Source organism: Hyaena hyaena, unplaced genomic scaffold (genome assembly GCF_003009895.1).
Source record: "Hyaena hyaena isolate Hyena2069 unplaced genomic scaffold, ASM300989v1 scaffold_7, whole genome shotgun sequence".
NCBI classification, from domain to species: Eukaryota; Metazoa; Chordata; class Mammalia; order Carnivora; family Hyaenidae; genus Hyaena; species Hyaena hyaena.
This window is the reverse complement of record NW_024080639.1, coordinates 7,700,912-7,719,429: the sequence shown is the minus strand read 5'-3', so window position 1 is coordinate 7,719,429 and position 18,518 is coordinate 7,700,912. Positions and strand designations below refer to the sequence as shown.

The following is an 18,518-nucleotide window of genomic DNA, read 5'->3' as shown; positions in this document are numbered from 1 at the left end:
TGAAGAATTCGGCAGAAGAAATGAATAGACACTTTTCCAAAGAAGACATCCAGATGGCCAACAGACACATGAAAAGATGCTCAACATCACTCATCAGGGAAATACAAATCAAAGTCACACTGAGATACAACCTCACACTGGTCAGAATGGCTAAAATTAACAACTCAGGAAACAACAGATGCTGGCAAGAATGTGGAGAAACAGGAACCAGTGGGAATGCAAACTGGTGCAGCTTCTCTGGAAAACAGTGTGGAAGTTCCTCAAAAAATTAAAAATAGAATTACCCTACGACCCAGAAATAGCACTACTAGGAATTTATCCAAGGGATACAGGAGTACTGATGCATAGGGGCACATGCACCCCAATGTTTTTAGCAGTGCTTTCAATAATAGCTAATTTATGGAAAGACCCTAAATGTCCATCAACTGATGAATGGATAAAGAAGATGTGGTTTATATATACAGTGGAATACTACTTGTCAATGAGAAACAATGAAATCTTGCCATATGCAACAATGTGGATGGATCTGGAGGGCATTATGCTAAGTGAAATAAGTCAGAGAAAGACAGATATATGTTTTCATTCATATGTGTAATTTGAGAAACTTAACAGAAGACCATGGCAGAAGAGAAGGGGAAAAATTAGTTTCAAACAGAGAGGGAGGTAAACCATAAGTGACTCTTAAATACTGAGAACAAATGGAGGTTTGTGGTGGGGTGCGGGGCAAGGGGATGGTGAAAATGGGTGATGGGTATTGAGGAGGGCACTTGTTGGGAAACTGGGTGTTTTATCTAAGTAATGAATCACAGGAATCTACCCCTAAAACCAAGAGCATACTGTATATATACACTGTATGTTAGCTAACTTGACAATAAATCATATATATGTGAATTTATAAACACATACATATATATATACATACATACATATATATATATATACACATACATACATATATATATATATATATATATATATATATATATATATATATATATAAATTGTGGGAAGAATCAAAGCTGAAGCAATACTTGCTCACTGATATGAACTAGCATTGACTTTACTATTTAATGCTGTTTGGGAGTTCCTATATAAAGAGTCTGTCCGAATGGTCTTTAAAATAAAACCAAGACTTAGAAAGCACAATAAAATTCAATTTGTCCTGATCAAAAAACAAAACACACAAAAAAGCATCACTGGTAAATGGACTCTCTTTTCCTGTCATGTAACTAATTAGGATCAGTAACCTCCTAGAAAGTCAAAGGATGTACCCATTATCTAAATGCTGTTTCTGAAATCATTACAAAACACAAATCATTAAGAACAAGTCTTAAGCCTAAACCAAAAAATTAAACAGAAACAAAAACATCATAAAACAACAGTTTATGTTAATTAAATTTAGTCATCATTTTCACTTTACACAGTTACCATGGTTAAAATAGAAATGAAACAAAGATTATTAGGGATAATTTCCTCTTTTTAGGATACCCTAAGCTTTTTACAAGATGACACTAAAAAATATTGGAAATATACACATTATGAATGTGTAGGTTTTGTAGCATCTTTTCATGTCTGTTGGCCATCTGAATGTCTTCTTTGGAAAAGTGTCAATTCATGTCTTCTGCCCATTTCTTCACTGGATTATTTGTTTTTGAGGTGTTGAGTTTGAGAAGTTCCTTATAGATTTTGGATACCAACCCCTTATCTGATATGTCATTTGTAAATATCTTCTCTCATTCTGTCTGTTGCCTTTTAGATTTGTGGATTATTTCCTTTCCTGTGTAGAAGTTTTCATCCTGATGAGGTCCCAATAGTTCATTTTTAATTTTGTTTCCCTTGCCTCTGGAGACATGTAAAGTTAAGAAGCTGCTGTGGCCGAGGTCAAAGAGGTTGCTGCCTCTTTTTTCCTTTAGGATTTTGGTGGTTTCCTGTCTTACATTTAGGTCTTTCATCCATTTTGAGTTTATTTTGTATATGGTGTAAGAAAGTAGTCCAGGTTCATTCTATTTCATGTCGCTGTCCAGTTTTCCCAACACCGTTTGCTGAAGAGACTGTCTTTCCTCTACTGGATACTTTTTCTGCTTTGTTGAAGACTAGTTGACCATCTATTTGTGGGTACATTTCTGGGTTCTCTATTCTGTTCCATTGACCTATGTGTCTGTTTTTGTGCCAGAACCATTCTGTCTTGATGATTACAGTTTTGTAATACAGCTTAAAGTTCAGAACTGTGATGCCTCCAGCTTTGGTTTTCTTTTCCAGGATTGCTTTGGCTATTCGGGGTCTTTACTGGTTTCAAACAAATTTTAGGATTATTCTAGCTCTGTGAAATTCTGGTGTTATTTTGATTAAGATTGCATTGAATATGTAGATTGCTTTGGGTAGTATTGACATTTTAACAATATTTGTTCTTCTACTCCAGGAGCATGGAATGTTTTTCCATTTCTTTGTGTCTTCTTCAATTTCTTTCATAAGTTTTCAGCATACACCTCTTTTACCTCTTTGGTTAGGTTTATTCCTAGGTATTTTATACTTTTTGGTGCAACTGTAAATGGGGATCGATTCCTTACTTTCTATTCATGCTGCTTCATTATTGATGTATAGAAATGCAACCTATTTCTGTATATTTTATATCCTGTGACTTTGCTGAACTCATGGATCAGTTCTAGCAGTTTTTTGGTGGAGTCTTTGGGATTTACCATGTAGAGTACCAGGTCATCTGTGAAGAGTGATAGTTTGGTTTCTTCTTTCCCAATTTGGATCCTTTTTATTTCTATTTGTTGTCTGATTGCCAAGGCTAGGACTTCTAATTCAATATCACTCATCAAAAAGGAAATACAAATCAAAACCACATTGAGATACTACCTCACACCTGTCAGAATGGCTAAAATCAACAACTCAGGAAACAACAGATGTTGGTGAGGATGCAGAGAAAGGGAAACCTTTTTGTACTATTGAGGGGAATACAAACTGGTGCAGCCATTCTGGAAAACACTATGGAGGTTCCTCATAAAATTAAAAATAGACTTACCCTATGATCCAGCAATTGTACTACTAGGTATTTATCCAAAGGATACAAAAATGCTGATTCTAAGGGGTACATGTTTATAGGAGCACTATCAACAATAGTCAAATTATGAATAGAGTCCAATGTCCATCAACTGATGAATGGATAGAGAAGATTTGATGTATACACACACACACACACACACACACACACACACACACACTGGAATACTGCTCAGCAAGCAAAAAGAATGAAACCTGGCCATTTGCAACAACATGGATAGAACTAAAGTGTATTATACTAAGTGAAGTAAGTTAGGCAGAGAAAGACAAATGTATGATTTCACTCATATGTGGAATTTGAGAAATACAACAGATGAACATAGGGGAAGGGAAGGAAAAATATGTTAAAAATAGGGAGGCAAACCATAAGAAACTATAAAATACAGAGAACAAACTGAGGGTTGCTGGAGAGGAGGTGGATGGAAGGATGGATGGGCATTAAGGAAGGCACATGTTGGGATGAGTACTGGGTGTTATATGTAAGTGATGAATCACTGGGTTCTGCTCCTGAAACCAATACTACACTGAATGTTAATTAACTTGACTTTATAAATAAATTTTTAAAAAGGAAAAATAAAAGAATGTATAGGTTTTGTAGTTAGAAAGTGCTAAGTTTAAGTCCAGCTCTACTAGTTAGGAGTTGACTGACAAAGTTAAATTACTTGAGCTCCCGGAACCTCGGCATCATTAGGTGTAGACTGAGGACTGCCATGCAACGGTGCTGTGAAATTCAATGAGATACTATACACTGAGTCTGCAATAGTGTCCAGCACAAAGTAGGGGCTCTATAATGATAAACAACCACAGATCTATTAATTTTTATTAACAGTTTATACTACTTTATGTTAGATGAAGAAACTGTTTACAACCAGTTAAGAACTCTCACTTTAATCTATTTTGGTTAAGTTTTCTGTTCAAGTTTTCTGTCTCAAATCTTATTTTAAAGAAATAGAAGTCCTTGTACTGGTTTTATGTGAGCATTTCAACTAACATTTGGGTGTCCTAGAATGGGCAAAGCATATAAAGACAAAATTAGGTATAGAACCAGTCTTTACTGAGTCTATAGTCTAATGGGAGATAAGATAGAGATATAACTATTGATACAAGGTAGAGTGTGGTAGGTGTTTTAAGAGAGGTACACCATCAAGTTCTACTGACTTTTGGTGGGAAGAGAGTTTATTTCCAGATTTTAAAGGAGGGTTAGTGAAAGACTGATTGCCTAAGTTATACTTTCTTTCTATAAATGAAATAAGTACATCTATTTTTTGTGTGTTCTGGAACACCTTACCTAGCACTGAAAATATCTACATCTTAAAAATCAAAAAGAACTAACTGATAAAAGATAAAACCAACTGGTCCCAGAAACATTTTTTTGTACAGTTTGATATGTATCTGAACTAAAACACAGATAAGTAATTTGTTCAAAATGTCTACATCCTTATTCAAGTTTTCTTGACTAACAAGGTGTATTAAAGTGTTTGATTTTAGTTGAGTTTGTCAATTTCTCTGTGAATCTTATTAAACAGCTTTTGTTTTTTGGAATGTTTCTGTGCAGTATTATAATTGAGAATCTTAAATGTGCATAATTAGCTAAAAAGGAAACTCACTCTTGTATATTTGACTTATGTTAGGCTATTATATAAAAAGAAAATGGTCATAAAATGGATTCTCTTTTTGGTGCATTAAAAATGGAAGAGTAATAGCAACACTTTTTATACTTCTTCATGGTTAGGACTCTAGGAGTTTCAAAGAAGCCCATTAATACATTAGGGGTCCTCTTCTTATTTAGGTAATTGAAATGAGAAGACTTGTATTTACTATGATTTGGACCTCATGTCAGTCAGCTAGCCATCTGTCAAAAGCAGACATCCTTTACTTAGTCTTATTTCTTTTTGTTTTGATTGTATTTCCCTTTATTATTTATTCAAATATATAAACACAAGTTTTTCTTTATAATCACATATTAAAAAAACTATATATAACATTGTAGCTTCTATTTCACATATGAGGAAACTAGAATTAGTCTAAGTTGTAGATTGGATTCTTCATTTTTACTTATTCTAAGAATAGCTTTGTTAACTAAGTTACCACTTCACATTTTGGTCAAAATAACCCAGGTAATTTCTCCAAATTTCTCTGTTACTTCAACTGAAAACTAAGGATAAAGATTTGGCTTCAATATGGCTCATAATCAGGATATATGAGGAGTGAATGTTAGTATATTTATCATGAGGACCAGTTTTTAATCTGATGGGGGAGAAAGACTAAGTTTAATATCAAAAGTGAAGATTATATAAAGGTTGTGAAAACATAATTTTTGTCATCCAGCTTACCTTGACAATATATTGATTAAAGGTGTTTTTGTGTATTATGGATATTGTATCAAGTCTTACCTGAGCCATTTTTCAGATACCCATTTGCATCTACAGTTGTGTACATGATATAAGGTCCAGGCTGATTTACTCCAAAGGGCTACAATAAAAAAGGAATAAACAGTTAAGCCTAGGAAAGTAAGTGATCATTTGAAGTTTCAGACAAATCTATTGCAAATAAGTAAAACATTCTTATATATAATTCTTATATATACACGATATATTATGTATATTATATATATAGATGTCAGTACTTTAAGAACATTTCCATAAGTAGATAGCCTGTTAAGTATTCAAAAGAAAACAATTGTTAGTAGGAAATTTTTAACACTTTAAATGTTTTGATAGTTTGATAGTTCATTATTTTATTATATATTTCTAACATCTTATATTATCTCTTCTTTATTATATAAATGTGAACATTTTAAGCAAAATGTTCTTTACTACTTTTGGTTCAACCTAGAATAGAGCTATAAGAATCTTATTATGACATTTCTGTTGAGTATAGCATTGCCTTTCCCTTCTGGGATGGACTGGACATAGTTCATTTTCCCAATAAATATCAAAATGAATAAAATCCATCCATAATAATTATAATAGATTGGAAAATATTAATGAGTAGTTCCACCACATTTTTTCTCTTAAGCTAGACTTAAGAGAATACATTATTTTCCAGCTTGGAAAAACATAACTGGCAGAGCCTAGTTACAATGGTGAGGTTTGTCTCCAATTTGTGTATTGTGTATTTGTATCTCCAATTTGTATATTTCTGGAACACTCCTCACACCTTGATACAATGATTTATTTTCTCTATATATCAAGGCTAATTATATAGAGTACAAATAAATCAATGTCTTTAATGAGTATCCTAAGAAGAGATGAGAAAATGATCAAGAAATTCTTTGAACACTTCACAGAATTCAAAATTCTACTGTTCTTCCCAATAAAGTAGAGAAAAATTAACTAAGACATTTAGATAGTCTAAAGACTTAGGTATTTCAATTTAGCCGACATTTTCTTGAAAATAACAAAGCAAGTCTGTCATTTGTAGGAAAATGACTGACAGTATTCATAGTTAATGATAAAATTTGAGTTTCTAAATGAAAGTTGGAATTTATTTCTTTTTTACTTTTAGAGAGAGAGCTCAAGTGGGTAGGGAAGAGAAGCGAGAGAGAGAGAGAGAGAGAGAGAGAGAGGGGCAATGAATCTTAAGCAGGTTCCACGCTCTGCATTAAGCCTGATGTGAGGCTCAATTCTATAACCCTGGGATCATGACCTGAGCTGAAATCAAGGGTTGGACATTCAATGGACTGAGCCACTCAGGTGCCCCAAAAACTGGAATTTCAGAAGACTTGTATCCATCACTGTGAACCTGACATATTAAAAACTTAAAAACTTTTCTGATAGGATCAGTGGTGACATAACAAGTATGATTTGATTTTATTTATTTAATTAAATTTTTAGTAGACTTCAGGTCCAGTGTGGAGCCCAATGCTGGGCTTAAACTCATAACCCCGAGATTAAGACTTGAACTGAGATAAAGAGTTGGACACTTAACTGACTCAGTCTCCCAGGCACCCCTAACAAGTATGATTTAAAAATATTACATAATGAAATATGTTAATATTGGGAAGATCTGCATTAACCATTCATGGATAAAGGAACATTCAAAGTACAAGACAGACCAATGGATTTTAAAGTAATAGAGTAGAGGAGAATCATTTCTAGAATGGTATAGTAAGGACCTCAAAAATATCCTTCATAATAAAAGCAATGAGAACACCAGCAAAAAAAATGGTCAAAATAAACTTCTTCAGGACTCTGGAAATCAAACGTTTGCAAGAATCTGAGGAGTATCTCTTCAAGAAAAGAACCGAATATTGGTAACAATAGTGCTCTTTGCTGCATTTTAATTTGTCCTATTCCTATAACCCTTTCTCTAGCTCTGAAGTAGCCTTGAAAATCAACAGCTCTGCAACTACCTTAGCTATGAAAATGAAAAGCCTAGCAGCTAATGGAGGGTCAGAACAGGCTGGTAGTTCCCAAAGCCTCATCCACAGAGAATAATCACTATTTGATGTGTCTGGCAGCTTTCTGAAGAGCTTTTTTCTAAGTATTTGGTAAGACTGAGAGCTTGCACTGGGTGGATAGCCCTATCAAACTGAAACATTTATTAAAAACAATCATTAGCAACTGCTTTATTTGCTATCAGTTTGGGCTAATGAGAGGTTGACTAAATCTTAAAAGGAAAAATGAGATGTTCAAAGACGGATTTTGAAAAGCTCTGACATATTTCTGGAGACTAGGAGGCCACACACATGCGTAACACTGTTTCCAGACAAAAGACCACAAAGGCCCTAATCTCTCACGTAATATCTCATTTAAGGAAATGTCTATCCAATCATATCTGACCATTGGGCTAACTGGGTAGGGACTTCAGTGGCTACACACCATAGAGACTTTAAAGTATTAGCACAGGAAAATCACTGAAAAAACAGGAGCAACAACAATAAACACCACCACCAACAAACCTGGGAGAGAGATCTCCAGGGTTAACACATTATATAAAATGTCTGATTTTTAACAGAAAATTGACACAAAGGAAAGTTTGGTTCATACATAGAGGGAAAAAGGCAGTTAATAGAAACTGCTCCCAAGGAAGCCTCGATGTTTGACTTACTAGGCGGAGATTTTATTTTTATTATTTTTACTTTTGAAAATTTAAATCCAAGTTACTTAACATATAGTGTAATGATTATTTCTGGAATAGAATTTAGTGATTCATCACTTACATGTAACATCCAGTGCTCAACCCAACAATTGCCCTCCTTAATGCCCATTGCTCATGTTAGCCTATCCCCCCCACCCAACACCTCGCCATCAACCCTCAGTTCTCTGTATTTAAGAGTCTTTCATGGTTTGTCTCCTTCTATGTTTTTATATTATTTTTGCTTCCCTTCCCTTATGTTCATCTGTTTTGTTTCTTAAATTCCACAGATGAGTGAAATCATATATTTCTCTTTCTCAAATTTATTTCACTTAGCACAATATACTTTAGTTCCATCCACACTGTTGCAAATAGTAAGATTTCATTTTTTTTCAACAAATGATATTCCATTGTATGTATATATACACACATCTTTATCCATTCATCTGTCGATGGACATTTAGGCTCTTTCCATACTTTGGCTATTGTCCATAGTGCTGCTATAAACATTGAGGTGCATGAGCCCCTTTTAATCAGCACTTCTGGATACCTGGTAGTGCAACTGGTGGTTCGTAGGGTAGTTCTAATTTTAATTTTTAAAGGAACATCCATACTGTTTTCCAGAGTGACTGCACCAGTTTGCATTTTGACCAGCAGTGCAAAAGGCATCCTGTTTCTCTGCATCCTTGCCAACATCTGTTGTTACCTGAGTCGTTTGTGTTAGCCATTCTGACAAGTGTGAGGTGGTATCTCCTTGTGGTTTTAATTTGTATTTCCCCGATGATGAGTGATGCTGAGACTTTTTCATGTGTCTGTTAGCTATCTGGATGTCTTCTTTGGAGAAGTGTCTATTCATGTCTTTTGCCCATTTTTTGAGGAAACTCCACACCATTTTCTAGAGTGGCTGCACCAGTTTGCATTCCCACCAACAGTGCAAGAGGGTTCCCATTTTTCCACATCCTTGCCAACATCTGTTTTTTCCTGAGTTGTTAATATTAGCCACTCTGACTGATGTGAGGTGGTACTGCAATGTGCTTTTGATTTGATGATGAGTGATGGTGAGCATCTTTTCATGTGCCTGTTGGCCATCTGGATGTCTTCTTTGGAAAAGTGTCTATTCATGTCTTCATGAATTTACTGGTTTCATCTGTTTTCACTGGTTTATTTGTTTTTTGAGTGTTGAGTTTGGGTAAGTTCTTTATAGATTTTGGATACTAACCCTTTATCCGATATGTCATTTGAAAATATCTCCTCCAATTCCATAGGTTGCCTTTTAGTTTTATTGACTGTTTTTTTTTTTTTTTTTCCCGTACAGAACCTTTTTACTTGATGAGGTTCCAATAGTCCATTTTTGCTTTTGTTTCCCTTTGCCTCTGGTGACATGTCAAGTAAGAAGTTGCTGTGGCTGAGGTCAAAGAGGTTGCTGCCTGTTTTTTCCTCTAGGATTTTTATTGCTTCCTGACTTACGTTTAGGTGTTTCATCCATTTTGAATTTATTTTTGTGTATGGTGTAAGAAAGTGGTCCAGGCTCATTCTTCTGCATGCTGCTGTCCTGGTTTCCCAACACCATTTGCTGAAGAGACTGTCTTTTTTCCATTGGATATTCTTTCCTGCTTTGTCAAAGATTAGTTGTCTATATGTTTGGGGGTCCATTTCTGTGTTCTTTATTCTGTTCCAATGACCTATGTGTCTGTTTTTGTGCCAGGACCATACTGTCTTGATGATTACAGCTTTGTAATACAGCTTAAAGTCCAGAATTGTGATGCCTCCAGCTTCGGTTTTCTTTTTCAGGATTGCTTTGGATATTTGGAGTCTTTTCTGGTTTCATACAAGTTTTAGGATTGGTTTTTTTCTAGCTCTGTGAAGAATGCTGCTGTTATTTTGATAGGGATTGCACTGAATATGTAGATTTTTGGGTAGTATCAAAATTTTAACAATATTTGTTCTACCAATCCAGAAGTATGGAGTATTTTTCTATTTTTTGTGTCTTCTTCAATTTCTTTCATAAGCTTTCTATGGTTTCCAGTGTACAGATTTTTCACCTCTTTGATTACGTTTATTCCTAGGTATTTTATGGTTTTTGGCGCAATTGTAAGTGGGATCAATTCCTTGATTTCTCTTTCTGTTGCTTCCTTATTGGTGTATAGGAATGCAAATGATTTCTGTGTATTGATTTTATATCCTGTGACTCTGCTGAATTCATGAATCAGTTCTAGGAGTTTTTTGTGGAATATTTTGGGTTTTCCATATAGAGCATCATGTCATTTGTGAAGAGTGAAAGTTTGACTTCCTCCTTGCTGATTTGGATGTCTTTTATTTCTTTGTGTTGTCTGACTACTGAGGTTACGACTTCCAATACTATGCTGAATAATAGTGGGGAGAGTGGACATCCCTGTCGTGGTCATGACCTTCGGGGGAAAGTTCGCAGTTTCCCCCCATTGAGGATGATGTTAGAGATGAGTCTTTTATATATGGATTTTATGATCTTGAGGTATGATCCTTCTATCCCTACTTTCTTGAGGATTTTTATCAAGAAAGGATGCTTTATTTTGTCAAATGCCTTCTCTGCATCTATTGAGAGGATCACGTGGTTCTTGTCTTTTCTTTTATTGATGTGATGTATCACTTTGGTTGTTTTGTGGATATTGAACCAGCCCTGCATCCAGGTATAAATTCCACTTGGTCGTGGTGAATTAATTCTTTTAATGTATTGTTGGATCCAGTTGGCTAGTATCTTGTTAGGAATTTTTGCATCCATGTTCATCAGGAAAATTGGTCTGTAGTTCTCCTTTTTTAGTGGAGTCTTTGTCCACTACCTTGGAATCAAGGTAATACTGGCTTCAAAGAGTGAGTTTGGAAGTTTTTCTTTTTCTATTTTTTGGAACAGCTTCAAAAGTGTTAACTCTTCTTTAAATGTTTGGTAGAATACCACTGGAAAGCCATCTGGCCCTGAACTCTTGTTTTTTTTGAGATTTTGGATTACTAATTCGAATTCTTTACTGGTTATGGATCTGTAGAAAATAGAATTTTTTTTGTATTTTTCTGTTTCAGTTTTGGTAGTTTATGTTTCTTGGAATCTGTCCATTTTTTCCAGATTGCCCAAATAATTTGCATATAACTGCTCATAATAGTCTCTTATTACTGTTTGTATTTCTGCAATGTTGGTTGTGATCTCTCTCCTTTCATTATTGGTTTTATTTATTTGGGTCATTTCCTTTTTCTTTTTGATCAAACTGGCTAGCGGTTTAATCAATTTTGTTAATTCTTTGAAAGAACCAGATTCTGGTTTCATTGCTCTGTTTTTCTGTTTTCCTTTTTTAAATTTGTTGGTTTGTTTATTTTGTTTTGTATTGTTTTTGTTTTTTTATTTTGATAGCATTGATTTCTGCTCTAAACTTCAGTATTTCCTGTACTCTGTTGGTTCTGAGTTTTCTTTGCTGTTCTTTTTCTAGCTCTTTGAGGTATAAGGTTAGGTTGTGTATCTGAGACCTTTCTTCCTTCTTTAGGAAGGCCTGGATTGCTATATACATCCCTCTTATGACTGCTTTTGCTCTGTCCCAGAGGCTTTGGGCTGTGGTGGTATACTTATCAGCTTCCATGTATTTCTTAATTTTCTCTTTAAATTCTTGGTTAGCCCATTCATTCTTTAATAGGATGCTGTATTTATTGTCTTTCAAAATTTTTCTTGTGGTTGGTTGATTTTGAGTTTCATAGCGTTGTGGCCTGTAAATATGCATGGTATGATCTCTATCTTCTTGTACTTGTTTAGGGCTGATATGTCTCCCAATATGTGATCTCTTCTAGAGAATGTTCCATATGTACTCAAGAAGAATGTGTATTCTGCTGCTTTAGAATGAAATGTTCTGAATATATCTGTTAAGTCCATCCGGTCCAGTGTATCATTCAAAGCCACTATTTCCTTGTTGATTTTCTGTTTAGATGATCTGTCCATTGTGGTAAGCAGGCTGTTGAAATCCTCTACTATTATGGTATTATTATCAATGAGTTTCTGTATGTTTGTGATTAATTGATTTGTATATTTGGGTTTTTCACGTTGGGGGCATAGATGTTTACAATTGTTAGGTTTTCTTGGTGGATGGACCCCTTATGATATAATGCCCTTTTTCATCACTTGTTATAGTCTTTATTTTAAAATCTAGATTGTCTGATATAAGTATGGCTACTCTGGCTTTCTTTTGGTGACCATTCACATGACAGATGGTTCTCCACCCCTTTACTTCCAATCTGAAGGTGTCTTTAGGTCTAAAATGGGTCTCTTGTAACCATTATATAGATGGATCTCGTTTTCTTATCCATTCTGTTATCTTTTGTTTTGTCTTTTTTTTTTTTAAAGTTTTTAAATGTTTTATTTATTTCTAGGAGAGAGAGAGAGACAGCGTGAGCAGGGGAGGGTCAGAGAGAGAGGGAGTGACAGACTCTGAAACAGGCTCCAGGCTCTGAGCTGGCAGTCAGCACAGAGCCCGACGCGGGGCTCGAACCCACGAACTGCAAGATCATGACCTAAGCGAAAGTCAGACGCTTAACCGACTAAGCCACCCAGGCGCCCCTTTTGTTTTGTCTTTTGATTGGAGCGTTTATTCCATTGACATTTCAAGTGCTGAAAGATAATGAATTTATTGCCATTGTGTTGCCTGTAGAGTTGGTGTTTCTGGTGATGATCTATGGTCTTTCCTATCTAGTCTTTGTTGCTTTTTGTCTTTTTTGTACTGTTTTGTATTTTCTCTACTCAAAGAGTCCCCCTTAAAATTTCTTACAGGGCTGGTTTAGGAGTCATGAACTCCTTTATTTTTTGCTTGGGAAACTTTTTATCTCTCCTTTTATTTTGAATGACAGCCTTGATGAATAAAGAACTCTTGGCTGCATATTTTTCCGATTTAGCACATTGAATATCTCCTGCCACTCCTTTCCGGTATGCCACGTTTCTTTGGCTAGGTCTGCTGTGAACCTGGTATGTCTTCCTTTGTAGGTTAAGGATTTTTTTCTCCTTGCTGCTTTCATAATTCTTTCCTTGTCTGTATATTTTGTGAATTTGGCTATGATATGCCTTGGAGAAAGTCGGATTTTGTTGAATCTAATGGAAGTTCTCTGTGCTTCTTGGATTTTGATGTCTGTGTTCTCCCCCAGATTAGTAAAGTTTTCTGCTAGAATTTGCTCACATAAACCTTCCGCTCCTTTTTCTCTTTCATCTTCTGGGATTCCTATGATTTGTATCTTATTTTTGTTCAGTAAGTCATAGAGTTCTCTAAATCTTGTATCATGATCTTTTGCTTTTGTTTCTCTCCTTTTTTCTGCTTCATTATTCTACATAATTTTCTCATTCATATTGCTGATTTGCTGCTCTGCTTTATCCATCCTTGATGTGTGGCATCCATTCAAGATTGAATCTTGGTTATAGCATATTTAATTTTGTCTAAACTAGATTTTATTTCTCTTATCCTCATAGAAAGGGCTTCTATGCTTTTTCAACCCCAGCCAGTATTCTTGTTATCATGGTTCTAAATTCTAGTTCAGACATCTTGTTTGTATCTGTGTTGATTATGCCCCTGTCTGTCATTTCTACCTGTTACTTCTTCTGGGGTACATTCCTTCATCTTGTCATTTTGGAGGAAGAAAAAATTAATAATATAAAAAATAAATTAGAAACAAAAGAAAACATCAAATAAAGGAAGCTAAAGCCTAGGTGTGTTTTGGTCTGCTTGTTGAAAGAAGCTTGATAGACTAGAGAAAAAAGAGAAATAAAAGAAAAAAATGGTAAGAAAAAATGTAAAAGTTAAAAAAATTATAGAATGAAATAAAGCAAATAAAATAGAATAAAAAACTTAAAAAAGTAGAAGTAAAATTCCTCTTTCTGTATCCAAGAATGAGGAAGAAAAGAAAAAAGAAAACCTATTAAGAAAAAAGGAAGCAAGGAAAACAAACAAATAAATGAACTAGGAAACAGAATGAAACCTGAATAAAGTTACATCCAGTTTCCCCTAGAACTGAAACTATGAAGCCCCCTATAGTTTACACACCAAGCAGGGGGAATGACTTGTGCTGGTCTTCTAGGGGATGTGCTTGGAGGCTGCAGTTGGGCAGGGCTTGGTGTAACAGCTCTGTTCTCCACTAAGTGGTGGTACTTATCTTACAGGGGTGGATCAATGTGACATGCTTGTGCATGCTTGCATAAGCATGTGCAGAAGAGGTGGGAATGGCTTCACCCAGCTCCCTAATCTCTGGTACAGGAACTTCATGCTGTCAACAACCCATGATCAAGCACCCTTCCTTTGTCTCAGGCCTCTGTCCACTCCCCTCGGCAGATTTAATTTTATTTTATTAAAAAAATTTTTTTTTGAGAGAGAGATAGAGATAGCGTGAGCAGGGGAGGGTCAGAGAGAGAGGGAGTCACAGAATCTGAAGACAGGCTCCAGGCTCTGTGCTAGCTGTCAGCACAGAGCGCAATGCGTGGCTCAAACCCATGAACCGTGAGATCATGACCTGGGCCAAAGTCGGATGCCCAACCGACTGAGCCACCCAGGTGCCCTTGGCAGATATTTTAAATCAGCTATTATAAACATGTTGAAAATCTAAAGGAAATCATGTGTAAAGAACTGAAAGGAATTAAGAGATCAATGTTTCAACAAAATAGAGTACCAATAAAAAGATAGAAATAATACACAGAAAAAACAAATTCTAGGGTACAATAACTAAAATGAAAAAAATCACTAGAGAGGCTCCACAACAGATTTAAACTGGTAGAAGAATAAAGAAAACTGAAGGTATGTCAATTCAGATTGTCCAGTCTAAGGAAAAGAAGAAAAATGAGGAATAACAACAGCAACAACAAAAAGAATGGAGCCTCAGTGACAAATGAAGCACCACTAAAATAATAACAATAGGATTCCCAGAGAAGAGGAGAGAGAAAAAGTGGCAGAAAGAATAGGAAGCAATAATGGTTGAAACTGCTTGAATAAAACACATAATCTGCATATCTAAAAGCTCAACAAACTCCAAATAGGATTAACTTGAAGAGATCCACACCAGGATACATCATCGTCAAACCTCACTGAATACATCATAGTCAAACTGTTGAAAGTCACAGAATTTTAAATGCAGCAAGAGATAACCCATTATATACAAGGGATTCTCAGTATGATGAACAGCTGATTTCTCATCAGAAACCAAGGAGGCCAGAAGGCAGTAGGATGATTATGTTCAAAATGTGAAAGAAAAGAGTAGACTTAAATCTATTAAGTCCAGCAAGAAATTCCCTTTAAGAAAGGGAAATTAACACATTGTGAGATAAAAACTGAGAGAATTGGTTATTAAGCCACCTAACAGGAATTTCTAAAGGGAGTTCTTGTGGTTGAACTGAAAATCTACCAGAGAGTAACTCAAATCCATACAAATAAATAAGAAGTACCAGTAAATACTACAGGTAAATATACCAGATGGTATAAATGTATTTTTTTGGGTAATTTTTTCTTCTATTTAATCTAAAATACTATTGCATAAAACAATAATTAAAAAACCATTTTGTTGGGTACATAATGCATGAAGATGTAATTTGTCTGACAGTAGAAGAACAGAAGGGGGGCAGTAAACTGAGGTACACTGGAGCAAAGTTTTTTTATGCTATTGAAATTAAATTGGTATTAATATGAAGTAGATTGTTTCTAAGATGGAAACTAATTCTGAGAGAAACTACTAAGAAAATAAGTTAAAAAAATAGAGTATAAGAAACAAGGGAATTAAAATCCTATCTAGATGGTAACCAGATTAGAGCTGGAGTGGCCATACTACACTTTAAGACAAAATATACTTTAACACAAAATTTGTCAGTAGAGACAAAAAAGACATTTTATAATGACAAAAGGAGACATAATTATAAATGTACCTAACAACACAGTTCTAAAATACATAAAGAATTGATGGGAGAAATAAATAATTCAGCAATAATGGCTGGATACTATTATAATTATTAATATACCATTTTTATTAATGTATAGAACGATGAGGCAGAAGTTCAACAAGGAAATAGATGACATTACTGTAAATCAGTTAGACATAGCACATGTGTAAAGAATACTGCACTCACCTCCAGTGGAATGCGTATTCTTATCAAGCACACATAGAACATTCTCCAGGGGGGACCAAGAAGTAGACCATAAAACAAGCCTCAATAAATGTAAATTCCCAAATGTATGGAAATTATTCAACAGACTTCTAAATAACCAGTGGGTAATGTAACAGATTAGGAAAAATTCACTGATATGGTTTCAAATTCCTAATTATAAGCAACCTGTGAGTAACTGCCATTTGTTCAGTTTCAGTATAATATCAATCTGAACAGGAAATCAAACATCCCCATTTTCTATTATAAATGTGAGAGAGGTTAAATTTTCTCAGGCCTTTAAACCAAGACAAGAAAAAACTGAAAGCAAAAAGAAATAGGAGTATCCTGTCTTCTATTATGCCAGACATGAAAGAGATATGACAAAAATGTAAAGCAATGCCACTACACTAATTTTTTAATTTGGAAAATATAGTTATTTTTTTCATAAAATATAGGTTATATTAACATACAATGGGTTTATTGTTATTTTTAAACAAATTAATAGAAACATTAACAATTATTTGTTTTTAATTTCAAATAGAGTAAGAGTGATAGACAAAACTCAAAGAAAACTCTTTTGGGTCCTCAGACCAAGAAGTTTGAGAACTGCTGTGTACATAATGAGTAATAAATCCTACTTTGCCTTCCTCATTTGAAATGATATGACTGATACCTCTGCCTAAAGTCTTTTTGGTCTCTTACCCTATATGTCATAGCATTACATGTTTTCAGAATTTTTTTTTCCAAGACAGTGCCATTTAGCATTTGTATGAATATTCAGTACAGAATGTACTAAAAAATGATCATGCTGCTACAAGTGCCAAGATATCTGGAATAATTTTTACTCTGTGTCTCTTCTAATACAGTAGAAATGCTAGGAGTATTGCTATATCTATAGTATCTTTTATATACCTGTTTTATATTAATGCTGTTCCAAAGCAAATCTGAATTTTTATAAATTTATAATTTGGGGAGTGCTTATTTTTAATATTAAGGAATTTTCAATTTAAAAGGATTAAGAATTTCTGAAATAATTCCTCTAGTTCATGTAAGTATTTACATATACATCTTAAATTCCTTTAGGTGAATCCTGAAAAGATATGCCAGGAGCCCAAACTATGCAACTGTCAATCAGGAATGATGCATAACACATTTGTGAATTTCATATTAATTTCTTCCTCACACTTTCTCTGAAATAAATTTTGATATGTTATGGACTGAATGTTTGTCTGCACTCCACATTTATACATTGAAGCCACAACTCCTAATGTGATAATATCTGGAAGGTAATTAGGGTTAGAGAGGTCATGAGAGTGGAACCCTTGAGACACCACAGAGCTTACTCTCACTCTCTCTCCATGTGCTCAAACCTAGAAAGGCCATATGAATACATAGCAAGACGGTGACCCTTGGCAAGCCAGGAAGAGAGCCTCCATCAAAACAAGTGACCATACTGATACCCTGATCTTAAACTTTCAGGTTCCGTAACTGTGAGAACATAAATTTCTATCATATTTTGTCATGGTAGTTTGAGCTAATTAATATAATAATTTTAGGCCTTTGAGTTATTCCATACATTGAATATATTTTACATATTAGCTTTTCGAATTCTGAAAATAATAATAGTTTTTAGAGTCAGACAATATGGATTCAAATTTCTCCTCTTTAATTCATTTTCTGTGTGATCTGTGGCAGGTTATTTAACTTCTCCCTGTTTCAGTTCCCTCATCTTAAATTAAGGATAATCAAAGAACCTCTCTCATAGGATTATAGTGAAGACTGAATAAGTATGTGTAAAGTACTTAGAACAGTGCCTGGCACACAGTAAGTACTCAATATATACGCATTATTATTTTTTAATTTTGGTAATAAAATCTCAATTTCAGTTATGCTGAACTATTGAGTGAGCAAAATTATTTTAATCACAACCAGAAACATTTGTCAAGTTTACCTTCTCATTTTCTTTATTTAGGATTCTAAAACTACATGAATAATTTATTTGCAAAAATATCTTTGGAATAAAATTTCACTTCCGAGTATACATAATTGCTGTGTAAGACAAAGTTGGCCTACAGTAAATCCCTTTCCCAAAAGTCTAGAGCTGAGGACTGGACCTTCAAACTTTAGAGAGCACTGGAATACCTGGAATAACTGTAAAAATACAGACTGACTGAGTGCATCCCCAGATGTTATTTCATATGTCTGGGTGAGCCCTGTGGATGTTCTTTTCTTAAACTTTCCAGAGATGCTGATGCCA

The 18,518-nt window shown here is 34.7% G+C and overlaps 1 protein-coding gene across 1 annotated transcript in view; it reads right to left on the bottom strand.

The window, feature by feature from the left end:
- The window catches only part of ITFG1 (integrin alpha FG-GAP repeat containing 1), a 288,485-nt gene that overhangs the window by 33,265 nt on the left and 236,702 nt on the right, over positions 1–18,518 (bottom strand). The window contains exon 14 of the mRNA XM_039241589.1: positions 5,460–5,538. Within this exon, the coding sequence (XP_039097520.1) occupies positions 5,460–5,538 (79 nt within the window). The remainder of the gene's footprint in view (positions 1–5,459; positions 5,539–18,518) is intronic.